Source organism: Pyrus communis, chromosome 10 (assembly GCF_041283825.1).
Source record: "Pyrus communis isolate YQ-2024b chromosome 10, ASM4128382v1, whole genome shotgun sequence".
NCBI lineage: Eukaryota > Viridiplantae > Streptophyta > Magnoliopsida > Rosales > Rosaceae > Pyrus > Pyrus communis.
In genome coordinates, this window is record NC_142574.1 from 7,900,566 (window position 1) to 7,913,231 (window position 12,666).

General features: G+C 37.6%; 1 protein-coding gene across 1 annotated transcript; it reads right to left on the bottom strand.

The window, feature by feature from the left end:
* Positions 1-7,608: 7,608 nt before the first annotated feature.
* Positions 7,609-10,917, bottom strand: LOC137727738 (4-hydroxy-3-methylbut-2-enyl diphosphate reductase, chloroplastic). The gene is made up of 10 exons (XM_068466553.2): positions 10,311-10,917; positions 10,005-10,201; positions 9,602-9,781; positions 9,384-9,515; positions 9,191-9,265; positions 9,001-9,106; positions 8,817-8,911; positions 8,359-8,544; positions 8,103-8,189; positions 7,609-7,955 (listed from the first exon to the last, which is right to left on the bottom strand). Exons 1-10 carry the CDS (start codon positions 10,567-10,569, stop codon positions 7,890-7,892), a joined length of 1,383 nt encoding a protein of 460 aa, XP_068322654.2. The 5' UTR covers positions 10,570-10,917; the 3' UTR covers positions 7,609-7,889.
* Between the last annotated feature and the right edge of the window lie 1,749 nt (positions 10,918-12,666).

The window sequence follows — 12,666 nt, forward strand, 5'->3', positions numbered from 1 at the left end:
CGACACTAGGGTTACCATAAGCATATCCCGTGCATTACAAGAAATCAACTTACCTGGAGGTATCGTCATTATGAAAACAACAGATGAGGTCTTCTACTTCCAACACTCGTTAATACTCCTCTCTAAATGAATAGGGTTTTAGATATTAAGGAAGCCTTAGTGTGGAAGCAGGGACTTCAACTATTTATACAATCATTCATCGATAGAGATCCACTCGATCCAGCCTATTAACAGAAAGAGTGTTGATCTCTATCTCAAAGAGTTTTAGTCCCATCATGACTTGATATACTAGTGTATATCAGATAAGGATCAAAAATAGGACAGCTGCAATACATGAGACTCCATGACTCTTATCGCATTAGGGCTCTCAAACTTCCCGTGTTTCACATAACCAGTACAACCAGTTATGCGCCACACAAGCAGTCCAGCTGTGATCTCATTGTCATTCAAACAAGGTTTTACATTCTCCCACTTGAATGTCAATGATATGCCTCAATACAATAAGAATCACGATGATCATTGAGTTCACAAAAGCTTGCAACTGATCCTACTCAGTGACTTGTCATTTTTAAGAAAAATATAGGACCACAGAAAACAAAACACGCATTGCTTGCACTTTGCACTCTGTGATCACATACATATTTATCATAAAAACACTATGCCACCTTTAAGAGTCATGATGTCGAGAACTGATAATTTATACCGTCAGATATCAGTTCCACATAACAAACTGAAATGATTCCAGTACCAAAATCGTTTGTCAAAGCATAATCAGTTATTCAAACAAGTCAATAATAATTAACAACTGTCAACAATAATAAAGATATCTGCAATAAAACCTACGTAGTTCATGGAGTGCTTACTCCCACTCATTAACGGAATCAAAGAGTTCTCTCACTCCCATGTTGAAGACATGTTTCTTGAAGACTCCCACTGGTAAGGCCTTTGTCATCGGGTCAGCTACCATTAAGCTCGTGTGAATGTACTCAATTTCGACAGTCTTTTTCTTCACTTCATCTCTCACTTTTAAGTACTTAATATCCATCAATCTACTAGCATATGACCTTTTGTTATTCTTTGAAAAGAAAACTGCAGCTTTGTTGTCACAGTACAACTTGAGGGGCCTGTCAACATTGTCAACGATTTCCAATCCTCTCACCATGTTTTTAAGCCAAATGGCTTGTTGAGTTGCTGCATAGCACCCTATAAACTCAGCTTCCATGGTTGAAGATGCAATACCCTTCTGTTTTGCACTTTTCCATGATACTGCACCATTAGCCAACAGAAAAATGTAACCATTCGTCGATTTTCTGTCGTCCACACATCCTGCCAAGTCTGAATCTGTGAATCCCACCAACTCCAACTTGTCCACATAACTGTAAGTTAACATGAAATCTCTTGTTCTTTTAAGATACCTCAGTACCTTATTCGCTGCAACCCAATGTGTTGTACCAGGATTTGATTGAAACCTTCCTAGTACACTTACTGCAAAAGCCAGGTCCGGTCTTGTGCATACCTGGGCATACATAAGACTCCCTACAAGAGATGCATAGGGCTTATCCTTCATTCCCTCATTCTCTAATCCATTTTTGGGACATTGATCACTACTTAGTTTGTCTCCTTTGCCAATAGGCAATTCTCCATTCGAACACTTGTCCATGTTGAATCTTTTAGTGACTCTGTTGATGTATTGCCTTTGGGAGAGACCAAGGGACTTCTTAGCACGATCTCTTATAATTTCTATTCCCAAAACGAATCGAGCTTCTCCCAAGTCCTTCATGTCAAACTTTTGAATGAGCATACTCTTAGTTGTCTATAGTAGAGACATATCGGAGCTGGCTAACAATATATCGTCCACGTATAATACTAAGAATATAACCTTTGAGCCAAGGACTTTCAGATAAATACACTCATCCATTTTGTTTTCATGAAAACCTGAAACTGCCATTACCTGATCAAATTTCTTATTCCATTGCCTCGAAGCTTGTTTTAAGCCGTATATAGACTTGTTCAACTTACAAACCATCGTTTCTTTCCCCCTTTCAACAAATCCAGGTGCTTGTTGCATGTAGATATCTTCTTCAAGGTCGCCATTTAGGAATGCCGTCTTGACATCCATTTGATGAAGTTCTAAATCAAAATGTGCCGTGATAGCTAGGATTATTCTCATGGAGTCTTTTGTTGAGACTGGAGAAAACGTCTCATTGTAGTCGATGCCTTCCCTTTGTGTAAAACCCTTCGCTACTAGTCTTGCTTTGTGTTTGTCAAGGTTGCCTTGTGAGTCTCGTTTTGTCTTGAACACCCACTTGCAACCAATAATTTTTGTTGTCCCAGGTGGCTGTGGAACAAGACTCCAGACATTGTTTTTCTCCATAGACTCCAGTTCTTCATGCATGGCTTGTTTCCATAATGTTGATCGTGCACTTGATATGGCTTGATTGTAGGTCAATGGATCATCCTCATCACCTATAGTGTGTTCTTCCTCATTTAGGTACACGAAATCAGGCAATAATGCTGCTTTTCGTACCCGTTGTGACTTTCGAACATTTAATTCCAAAATTGTAGTGCCTGGAGCATTTACCTGATCTTTTCCAGGGGTTTGTACTGGTGCATGTACTTCGTTTTCTTGGGCCTCTGCATGGGTCATGTGGTCCTCATTTACTATCTCACCTTCATGAGACATATGTAAGCCATTATGAAGAGAACGTGGCTGCATGGGAATTATGAGAGTGGATGCGTGCGAATCAGTTAACTCACTGTCAAGTGGGATTTCTTCGAAATCTGGGGATGAAGCTGCTGATTTACTGAAGTCAGTCTCATCCTCTTCTTCAAGAAATCTTGCATTATGTGTTTCCATAACCCTCGAGTGACTGTTAGGGCAATAGAACTTATACCCTTTAGACTTCTCAGAATACGCAATGAACTTGCAACTGATGGTTCTTGGATCAAGTTTCTTTTCTGTTGGATTATAAAACCTGGCCTCGGCATTGCAACCCCATACATGGAAGTGGTTAAAGCTCGGTTTCCTTCCAGTCCAAGCTTCGAATGGAATCTTGTCCATGGACTTGCTTGGTACCCGATTCAATATATAGTTTGTAGTTTTCAGCGCTTCTCCCCAGAGAAACATTGGAAGCTTTGAATGTGCAAACATAGATCTGATCATGTCTTTTAGGGTTCGATTCCTTCGTTCAGCAACTCCATTTTGATGAGGAGTCCCAGGGGTAGTATACTGAGCCACGATGCCATTTTGTTCAAGATATGTTGCAAAAGGTCCCTTGTGTTGTCCAGCCTTAGTGAACCTGCCAAAATACTCACCACCTCTATCGGATCTCACAATCTTAATGTGTTTGTCCAGTTGTTTTTCAACTTCCAAATGAAATGTTTTAAAACAGTGCAAGGCTTCAATTTTTTCAGAAATAAGGAAAATGTATGCAAACCGTGAAAAATCATCAATGAAGGTTATGAAATATGATTTTCCACAGATGGTTTTAATTGGAAAAGGTCCACAAATGTCAGTGTGTATAATTTCTAATAGACATTGGCTACGGTTTGACCCTATTTTCCTAGTATTAGTGAGCTTTCCCTTAAAACAGTTAATACACTCTTTAAAGTTGCTGAAATCAAGTTGTGGCAACAAGTCTTGTTTTGTAAGTGTGATGATCCTTTCTTTAGAGATGTGCCCCAACCTTTTGTGCCAAAGCATTGAGGTTTTTGCATGAGAGAGCACTTGTTTAGAACCAACACTTTGAACATTAAAACATTCAATCTCATAAGTACAATTCATTTGCCACATATCATCTTTGAGATTAGCTTCACCAAGCAATTTATTCGAGTCATTTGAATGAAAAAACTTTACACTTTGACTGTCACCTACAAATGTAAAGCCGGACTTAACTAACTTAGATGCAGAAATTAAATTCCTTCGCATGGAAGGTACATAAAGTACTGGACTTAATTCTAAAATAAAGCTAGAGGAAAGAACTAATTTGACACTTCCTATGGATTCGACAGCAACTTTGCTCCCATTCCCCACATAGACATTGTAGACTTCATTGTTTATCACCCTTGTTTTTTAGAAGCCCTGCAAGGAATTGCTTATGTGAATAGAACAGCCCGTGTCAAACCACCAACTATTAAGAGGAATGTAAACTAGATTGGACTCAACACATACGAAAACATTTATTTCATTACCTTTCTTAACAAGCCAATTCTTGAAGCCATTGCAATTCTTTCTTAAGTGACCTGTCTCTTTGCAAAAATAACACTCCTTTTCTTTCTCAGTTTCAACATTAGCAGTTTTCATTTTATGAGATCCCTTAGAGATGATGTTAGTATTTTTAAATGAAGAAGAAATTTCTTTCTTCTTCTTCTTACCAGCAGCCATGGTTGAACCTTGAGTGAAGTCCCTTTTGCGCTTTTCTCCTTGCACAAAATTTACATCCACTGATTTGTCACTCTTGAGCCGATCTTCTTCTTGTGCACACATAGTGATCAGTTCATCTATGCCCCATTTAACCTTCTGAGTGTTATATGAAACCTTGAGCTGCCCATATTTTGAAGGCAGGGAGTTCAAAGCCATATGAACTAGGAACTGATCAGTCATGGGTACTTCAAGGTCCTTCAACTTTTGAGCAAGATCAACCATCTTCAGAATGTGTTCCCTGACACTTCCCTCACCATCAAATTTCATTGAAGTAATTTGAGTTAGAAAAGTCCCAGTTTCTGCTTTGTCAGACTCTTTAAACTTTTCCCCAACTGCAGCCAAGAAGTCTTTTGCATTATCTTGTTTCGGAACACCCCCTTTAACTGATGGAGCCATTGCTTTCCTCATAATCATCAGTGACATCCGATTTGTTCTCTCCCACTTCTCAACCTTTGCCTTATGATCTGCAGTGCTCTCTGCAGTAATAGCTGCAGGTTTTTCCTCCCTTAATGCCAAATCGAGATCCATAAGGCCAAGAACCATTTCAACATCCTCCTTCCACTTCTTGTAGTTAGAACCGATCAAGGTCTCAATATTGTTGAAATTAAGGGATGTCATGTGAGGAGCTGCAAAACCAAATGTTAATTTTTACAGTTGTTAGTTATCTAAGTGTCAACAAATAGACTGAAAATGATACTTAATCTTTTCCTGACACATAATCGTATAAGCATAGTATCATCTTTGGACAGAAACCATTTATACTAGATTTGCATAGCCAAAATATTGAATACAAGGGCAGTTTACATAACTCCAACACTTTTGAGTAGATGAAGAATGTAATCTTGTCAATTCAATACTTCACTATACATTGATTCATTTGTTTAACTTGAATAAATAAACACTTTTAAGCAGATTATTATTCACTTAATACAGATGAATCACATGTTTGACTCTTTAGACAACAAGCCAAAATCAACAAACTAAACACTTTTGAGCAGATTAGGTGTTGAGATCCTTGTTTACGATTCAAATCTTATTTGTCAGTTTGGTTTTGATAAATAGAATGTGAATCCAAAAGTTCTTCTTGGTTGAGTATTCCAGTATTGTAACCATTCTTTAAATGATCTTATCTGCACACAATAGCAAACACAACTGGAGGTATCCACAGCAATAGTTGATTACATATAGTGACCATGCAAAACAATTGTCAGTATGCAGCGGAAGCATTTTTAATGACACAGGATCAAAACATATATGCATGTATTTATATCGAGAGTTAACCATATATTGATTAAGGAACCCTAGCCATGTTGGGTTGGCTCTGATACCACATGTAAGCAGTAATATTAATAATCAGATTACAATTGCATAGCAAACCAACACGACACTAGGGTTACCATAAGCATATCCCGTGCATTACAAGAAATCAACTTACCTGGAGGTATCGTCATTATGAAAACAACAGATGAGGTCTTCTACTTCCAACACTCGTTAATACTCCTCTCTAAATGAATAGGGTTTTAGATATTAAGGAAGCCTTAGTGTGGAAGCAGGGACTTCAACTATTTATACAATCATTCATCGATAGAGATCCACTCGGTCCAGCCTATTAACAGAAGGATTGTTGATCTCTATCTCAAAGAGTTTTAGTCCCATCATGACTTGATATACTAGTGTATATCAGATAAGGATCAAAAATAGGACAGCTGCAATACATGAGACTCCATGACTCTTATCGCATTAGGGCTCTCAAACTTCCCGTGTTTCACATAACCAGTACAACCAGTTATGCGCCACACAAGCAGTCCAGTTGTGATCTCATTGTCATTCAAACAAGGTTTTACACCAAGTACTTTATCTCTTGCATATTTTTGTACTCATTGACAAATATAACTAAGTGGAGACGTGTTTCCTTATGATAAGATCAAGAAAAATTATAATTTACTACAATATAGAGTTTATTTCAACACATAACTGGTCCCAAGTTGGATTGAAAATTCTTTATGACTTTGAAGAGATTATTCCGTTATGAATATTACTTTATAAAGGTTTTACTGTACTACTTGTAACGGTGGGCTAAGTCAGGTTAACGGGTAGGTGCAATGCGATAAAGTTCAAACCACTCTTTTTGAAACTCTGTAGGAACAAGTTCTCCAATTTGATCTAGCTAAGATCTTTCCATTTCAGCCTTATTGAGACGATGAGAGTATAAAAGTCGTTATCCACGGTGCTCGAACGTAAGATATATCACTTACAAGTAAAGAAATATACTACTAAACCGTAGTATTAAGTGATAAACATACATGTCCCTTTTGAAGTCCTGCGCAAGCAAAATTTACCACTCCTACCTTTTGAGTTTCCAAGAGCCTTTACATGTGCAAAACATTGGTGTCTTTGAAGCTGAGTCTGAACTCAGTTATTCTTTTCAGTAACTTGTTTCCCTAGTCTGAAGTTTCTCCAGGTTAATGTCGTGTTTCCTTACTCAATGGACCGGCTTTTTTCCTGTTGCCCCATACTTGAAGATTTGATTATTCACGCAGACCTTGACCCTGAAGATGATCCCGAAAATAATGTTAATATCTCTGCACCAAACCTAAAAACACTAGAAATAAGCATTTTACGACAATATATATGATGAACATTATAAGGAAACTGTTTTTAAGTGTTGATGCTCCAAATCTTCAAAACTTGTTATGAAACTGCATTGTCAAAAGATTCGATAATATTTAGCAATTTCTAATTAATTTAGGGACTTATTTTATTAAAAAAAATAATCTAGGGACCTAATTTTCAGTAAGGTGATAGTTTAGGAACTAAATCGACACTTTACCCTAAATGTACGTGAATGTAGCTCCCAGAATCTGTGCCTATTTGCTTCCCTTTCCGAAGTTGTGAATGGATCGTTTCTTTGACGAAATGTGAATGCATTTGAAGGAGTTGTGCTTTTGATTGTCTTCCCATTTTAGGTTTCTTTAACGGCCATTTGATAAACATTTCATTTTTAGTTTTCAATTTTCATGTTTTAAAAACTGAAAACTTGTTTGTTAAGTGCTTTCAGTTTTCTTTTTTTCTTTTAAAACTTAAAATTAGAAGTAATTATCAAACAAATTATCAGTTTCACAAACTGTGAAAATTCAAAAGGAAAATGAATATCAACGGGCCTACAAATGAAGCAGCATGTCACGTGATAAAAATAGGAGATATAACTTGATTGCACCCAAGATTTTGTCCATCGTGAAAGCGACATCTCATATGTAGGACTTCGGTTACATCGAGACCGTAAATGAGGAATTTGGACTTGAGTTTACAGGTCTCGAATCAAGGCACATTAACACATACAAGGTACAACAATGGAACCTCGACCTAATATCATACAAGATGCAACAATTACGTTTCTAGGGTATATGAGATACAGTACACTTTCCTGTTGCTTATATAACTATCAAGCGATGATGCCTAACTTGGATTATGCTAGTTGCAGGGCTTCTTCACGCTTGAGGTCGAACACCCTGATAAGAGTGTCTTCGACGACCTGGGAGAAAAACCCAAATGGATTTGAATTGATCAATTATTAAGCTAGGAAGTTAAAAGTCAGCAGATAACGTGAATTCACATGGCTTTCAAGTTTCAGCAAATGCGGTTTAGTGGTTCAAATAACATTCACATAGATACGAATTACCTTATCTGGAGTAGAGGCACCAGATGTCACTCCAATTGTGATGGGACCTTCAGGCAGCCAGTTCTCTTTCTCGACCAACTCGCCATGCTATCAAAGAAACACGACAGAGAGGTATTATAAGTACAAAGCCATATAGGAAAGACAACGAATAACAGAATAAGGTAGTTTTGTTTCTGTTATTGTTTTGGAAGAAGAATAACATAATTTTGTAAACCAGAACAAACTAAATTGCAGTTCTATGGCTTCAGAGACTCACATTGAGCTTATAAGCTATCCTGTTTCCGGGGCCTATTCTCTTCTCACTGTCGATCCAATACGAGGGAATTCCACGTTCTTCTGCAATTTCTTGTAGGTGAGAGGTGTTACTCGAGTTCCACCCACCAATGACTAACAAAAGATCAAGCTTTTCCTCAACAAGCTTGTACATTGCATCTTGTCGCTCCTATAAACGGAACACATATCACATTTTAAATCTCTCAGAACGTTCAAAAAAATGTATACAAAACTGTTGGTGAGCAAGTGTTTTAAAGTAACCCTGCCTTCAAGCCAAATGACAAAAGCTTCGCAAGGGTGTGCACATAACTGCTGCTGTGGGGTATTAAAATAAATACAATCTTACAAGAGGATAAAAGACAAGGCATGGTTACACATTGTTCTAATAGAAATCTAATAAGATTCTAACTAGAAAAGCCATGAACAAGAGAAAGAACTTGCCTGAGTTGCATCACATATTGTGTTGAAGCTCACAAAGTGGTCATTGACATTTTCCACTCCGTGCTTACGCATCATGGTCCTCTCTACTAATTTTCCTGTTAGATTGAAAGAGGCAGTCCATAATTTACCCTAATAATCTGTTCACCAAATGATGGACTAACTTAACATAACTTCAAAGACTAACCAATCTCTTCCGTTTCCCCCTTAAGCATCGTAGTCTGATTTGCAATGCCTACTTTTACCAGGTCTCTGTCCGGATCAAACCCAGGAGAAAGTGCCTTTTTAAATTTCTGCATACAAAGACAAAAACACTTCAACACTGCGTGATACTATACAAAACCAATTGAATCCATATAAGCAACTCAAAACAGCACCTCCATAAATGCCTCTTTAGTCGAGCTAGACCCATTAAGCTCACCTCCAAGAATATAGTCACACACATATGTTGCCTGAAATAAAATTGGTATTAATAACTCATTAGCTTGACAAAGAGAAGCACTATAAACTGAAGCTAAAAATTTTTAACTCGCCAGAAAATCTACGAAAAAGTACGAAACACTTGTATACCTCATCCATGTTTTTCACTATAACGTATTTCCCGGCAAAAGAAGCCGTGGCCACAGTCTCCTCATGAGAATATTTCCCATGAATGATCGAAGTGTAATCTCCTTTCTTGTGCTTCTCCACAGTATTCCAAACCTTCACGCGAAAACATCATCATAACATATCAGACCCAATTTAAATTTTCGCCAAAAATGTCGATGGACTAAAAGTAAAATGCCAACCTTGGAAACCCAGGGGCAAGTAGTGTCAACAATTTGAACATCCCTGTTACTCAAGTTGAGCATCTCATCCACTCCGGCTCCGAAAGCAGGCAAAATGACCACATCGCCCTCGTTCACCACATCAAACTGCTTCTGCCCTTCCTCTTTTGGAATGTTCTCCACCTTCATCTCCTCCAACCTCTGCCCATTTCATCTCAACTCAATTAATTAAATAATTAGCAAGTGGCACTTTACCGTGGTGTTAAGCCCTTACATTATCTAATAATTAATCTAACAAAATCTATTGTTTGACTTAAAAAAAATTGATTAAATAATTAACTAACTTTTTTTAATACATTCGATATATTTTACAAATAAAATGAATGACATTAAACCAAATTAAATTGCAAAAATTAATAGCGACCTTATTGACCGTTGGATTGTGGATGATCTCGTTGGTGATCCAGATCTTATCATCGGGGAACTGCTTTCTGGCCTCGTAAGCAATCTGCACGGCTCTCTCAACGCCCCAACAGAATCCGTACGCCTCGGCGAGCTTCACCGTCACGTTTCCCCAGGTGTACTCGAACCCGTTCTCTTTCAAGGTCTTAATAATATCGCCTTAAATCATCAAAACTCAACAATTAAAATGAATTAATCGACTCATTAGCTGCTTAATTACTGATTCTGAGGAGTAGCTGCAGCTGATTATAGTCTATAGATTACTCACTTGTGTATTCGCGGTTCATAAGCTCGACGGTCGCCTCTTTGTGGCCGAAGCCTCTGCGGTTGTAATTCTTGCTTCGAGTGAGGTTCTTGCGGAAGACCTTGGCGTCGAAGTCGGACTCGACGGCGGAGGAAGAGGAGTCCCCGGAGCATCGGACGGAGAAAGGTTTCCGGAAACTGAGAGATGGCTTCCCGGTGAGGCTCTCCGAGAAGAAGAGATCGGTACGCGGCGGAATTCGGCAGAGGTGGAGAGTGATCGCCATGGAGGAGGGAGAGAGAGCGGCGCGTGGAGAGATAGTGGGGGTCGTTGGCACTTGGCAATGGTGGTGTTCGGTTTATCTAGAGCGCGATGTGCTTGTGATCCATGAATATTTCGTTGTCGTTTTATGTGGAGGATCGGATTTATTGGTCGTCGTTTAGATTCCTAACGTGTCAAATTACCGAAATGGGCAGGTTGCGTGAATCGTGCGCGTAAGTGTTATGAACACGTCGCTTTTGGAATGTACCAACAAATTTGTAAACACCATTAATGGCTCTGACCTTTAAACAAATTTGAACAACAAAATAATTTGTGGATTAGAATTTTTCTCTAAAATTTGTTGCTTTGGCTTGAAAACGAAAAGGAAAGATGCAGAAGTTATTATATTGAAATGGGTCATGCAATACAATTCACACATCCTTTTTAGTCTCACATATTTTTGTTAATTCCTTTTTTATCAATTTTTTTAATTCATTTAATCAGATGATCAGAAATTGAAAATGATATGTGATAGGTAAAAACTAAATTTGACAATTTATTACACGACTCGTTAACACAACACGAAAATAACGAATTTTTTGTCAATGCGATAACTAATCAGGTCGTTATCAGATCTCCCATTAAGAACTCTTTCTTAATGGATTTACACACGGATAATCCGTTTCAACCCGTTAAGAAAAAAGTTAGTTTGATAAAAAAAACCTTACTAGTTACTACAATAGAAATTGAAAAACAAAAACACCAAAAGCACACCCTTGCCGCCGCACCTATTGGAGGAGAAGGACGTAGCAATTCTTCTTGTTTAACCAACTAGAGATTCATCCGTGCATACTAGTAGAGGGCTACACTTAGGAGCCTCAATAACGAATTCATCCTCATATGAAATCTAAAGGTTGCAATTCTAAACTTAATTTAAGTTTATGCATATGTTCTTAAAATTGTTTGACATGAATACAAGCACGTCGATTAACCTAAATCATATGGATTAATTTAATAAGATTAAACGGAATCTAAAGTTCCGCTAATCATACATGTAAATTGGATTATATATGCTTAAGTCATCTTTCCACGCTTCCGCACACACATACTAAAGTAGCCCAATAGTGGTATCAGAGTCATGGTTAATCAACGAAGTATGTGTTATACATAGTTCTAATGTGTTTTTCATTGCATATTTTATTATGCACGAATTTACTAAATAATTTTATTTATTATATTGTTCTAAATTTATTTTATAGGTTAAAATAAAATTAGAAGTATAAACAAAAGAATTTGATTTTATAATTAACCGAAGAAAAATTACACTAGTCCGTTCGTAGTTTACGTTAATTGTTGATATGATTAAAATTGTTTTTTTTTACATGATTGATGACTGTAGTTTTTCATGCTTGTGTATTTTATCGTGTCAAAGAAGTCCGTAATAGATGGAAAAGAAAATAGGATTTTCGGTTACAAAATTTTGCTGAAAACCTAGGTTAATTACTTAATTATAATCTAGGACTGCATTGCTTGCCCGTTATTCCCTGGGACGGTTGAAGGGTCAGACACCTCATTGCTTGCACCTAGGGTGGTAAAGGCGTCGGTAAGTAAATTGTTTTCCGTTGAGGTGTAAACATGAGCGATAACTAAACTTTCTTCGGCATACATGATTGTGGTAGAGCTATTTGGTCGAGAGAATATGAGTTCACTCTCACCGAGAGTACCAAGAACCGTGTGTGAAGAAGATGTACAAATTCGCCCACCAGTAAAAGAGTAAACGATCGTAAGATACCTAGGCACTGGTGGGGTATTATTCAAAAGCTCTCTGACGGTTAAGTTAATAAACAATTTATGATACTCAGGTAGTAAATAAGAGAATAAATTATGCGATAATTGTGTTACCAGAGATGAACACTTGAAAGGTGCATTTATACTAGTCGATAGAGAGTCCTTTTAGGATATAGAATATGTAATAAACACAGGGAATCCCAGAAGATATCTAGGAGTAGATATTGCATCCTCTTAGGAGTGTGATTACTTACCGTGCACGTCAATATCTAGATTGTAGGAATTTCTAAGAATATAGGAAACTTATAGGATCCCCATTCATATCAAAATTTCA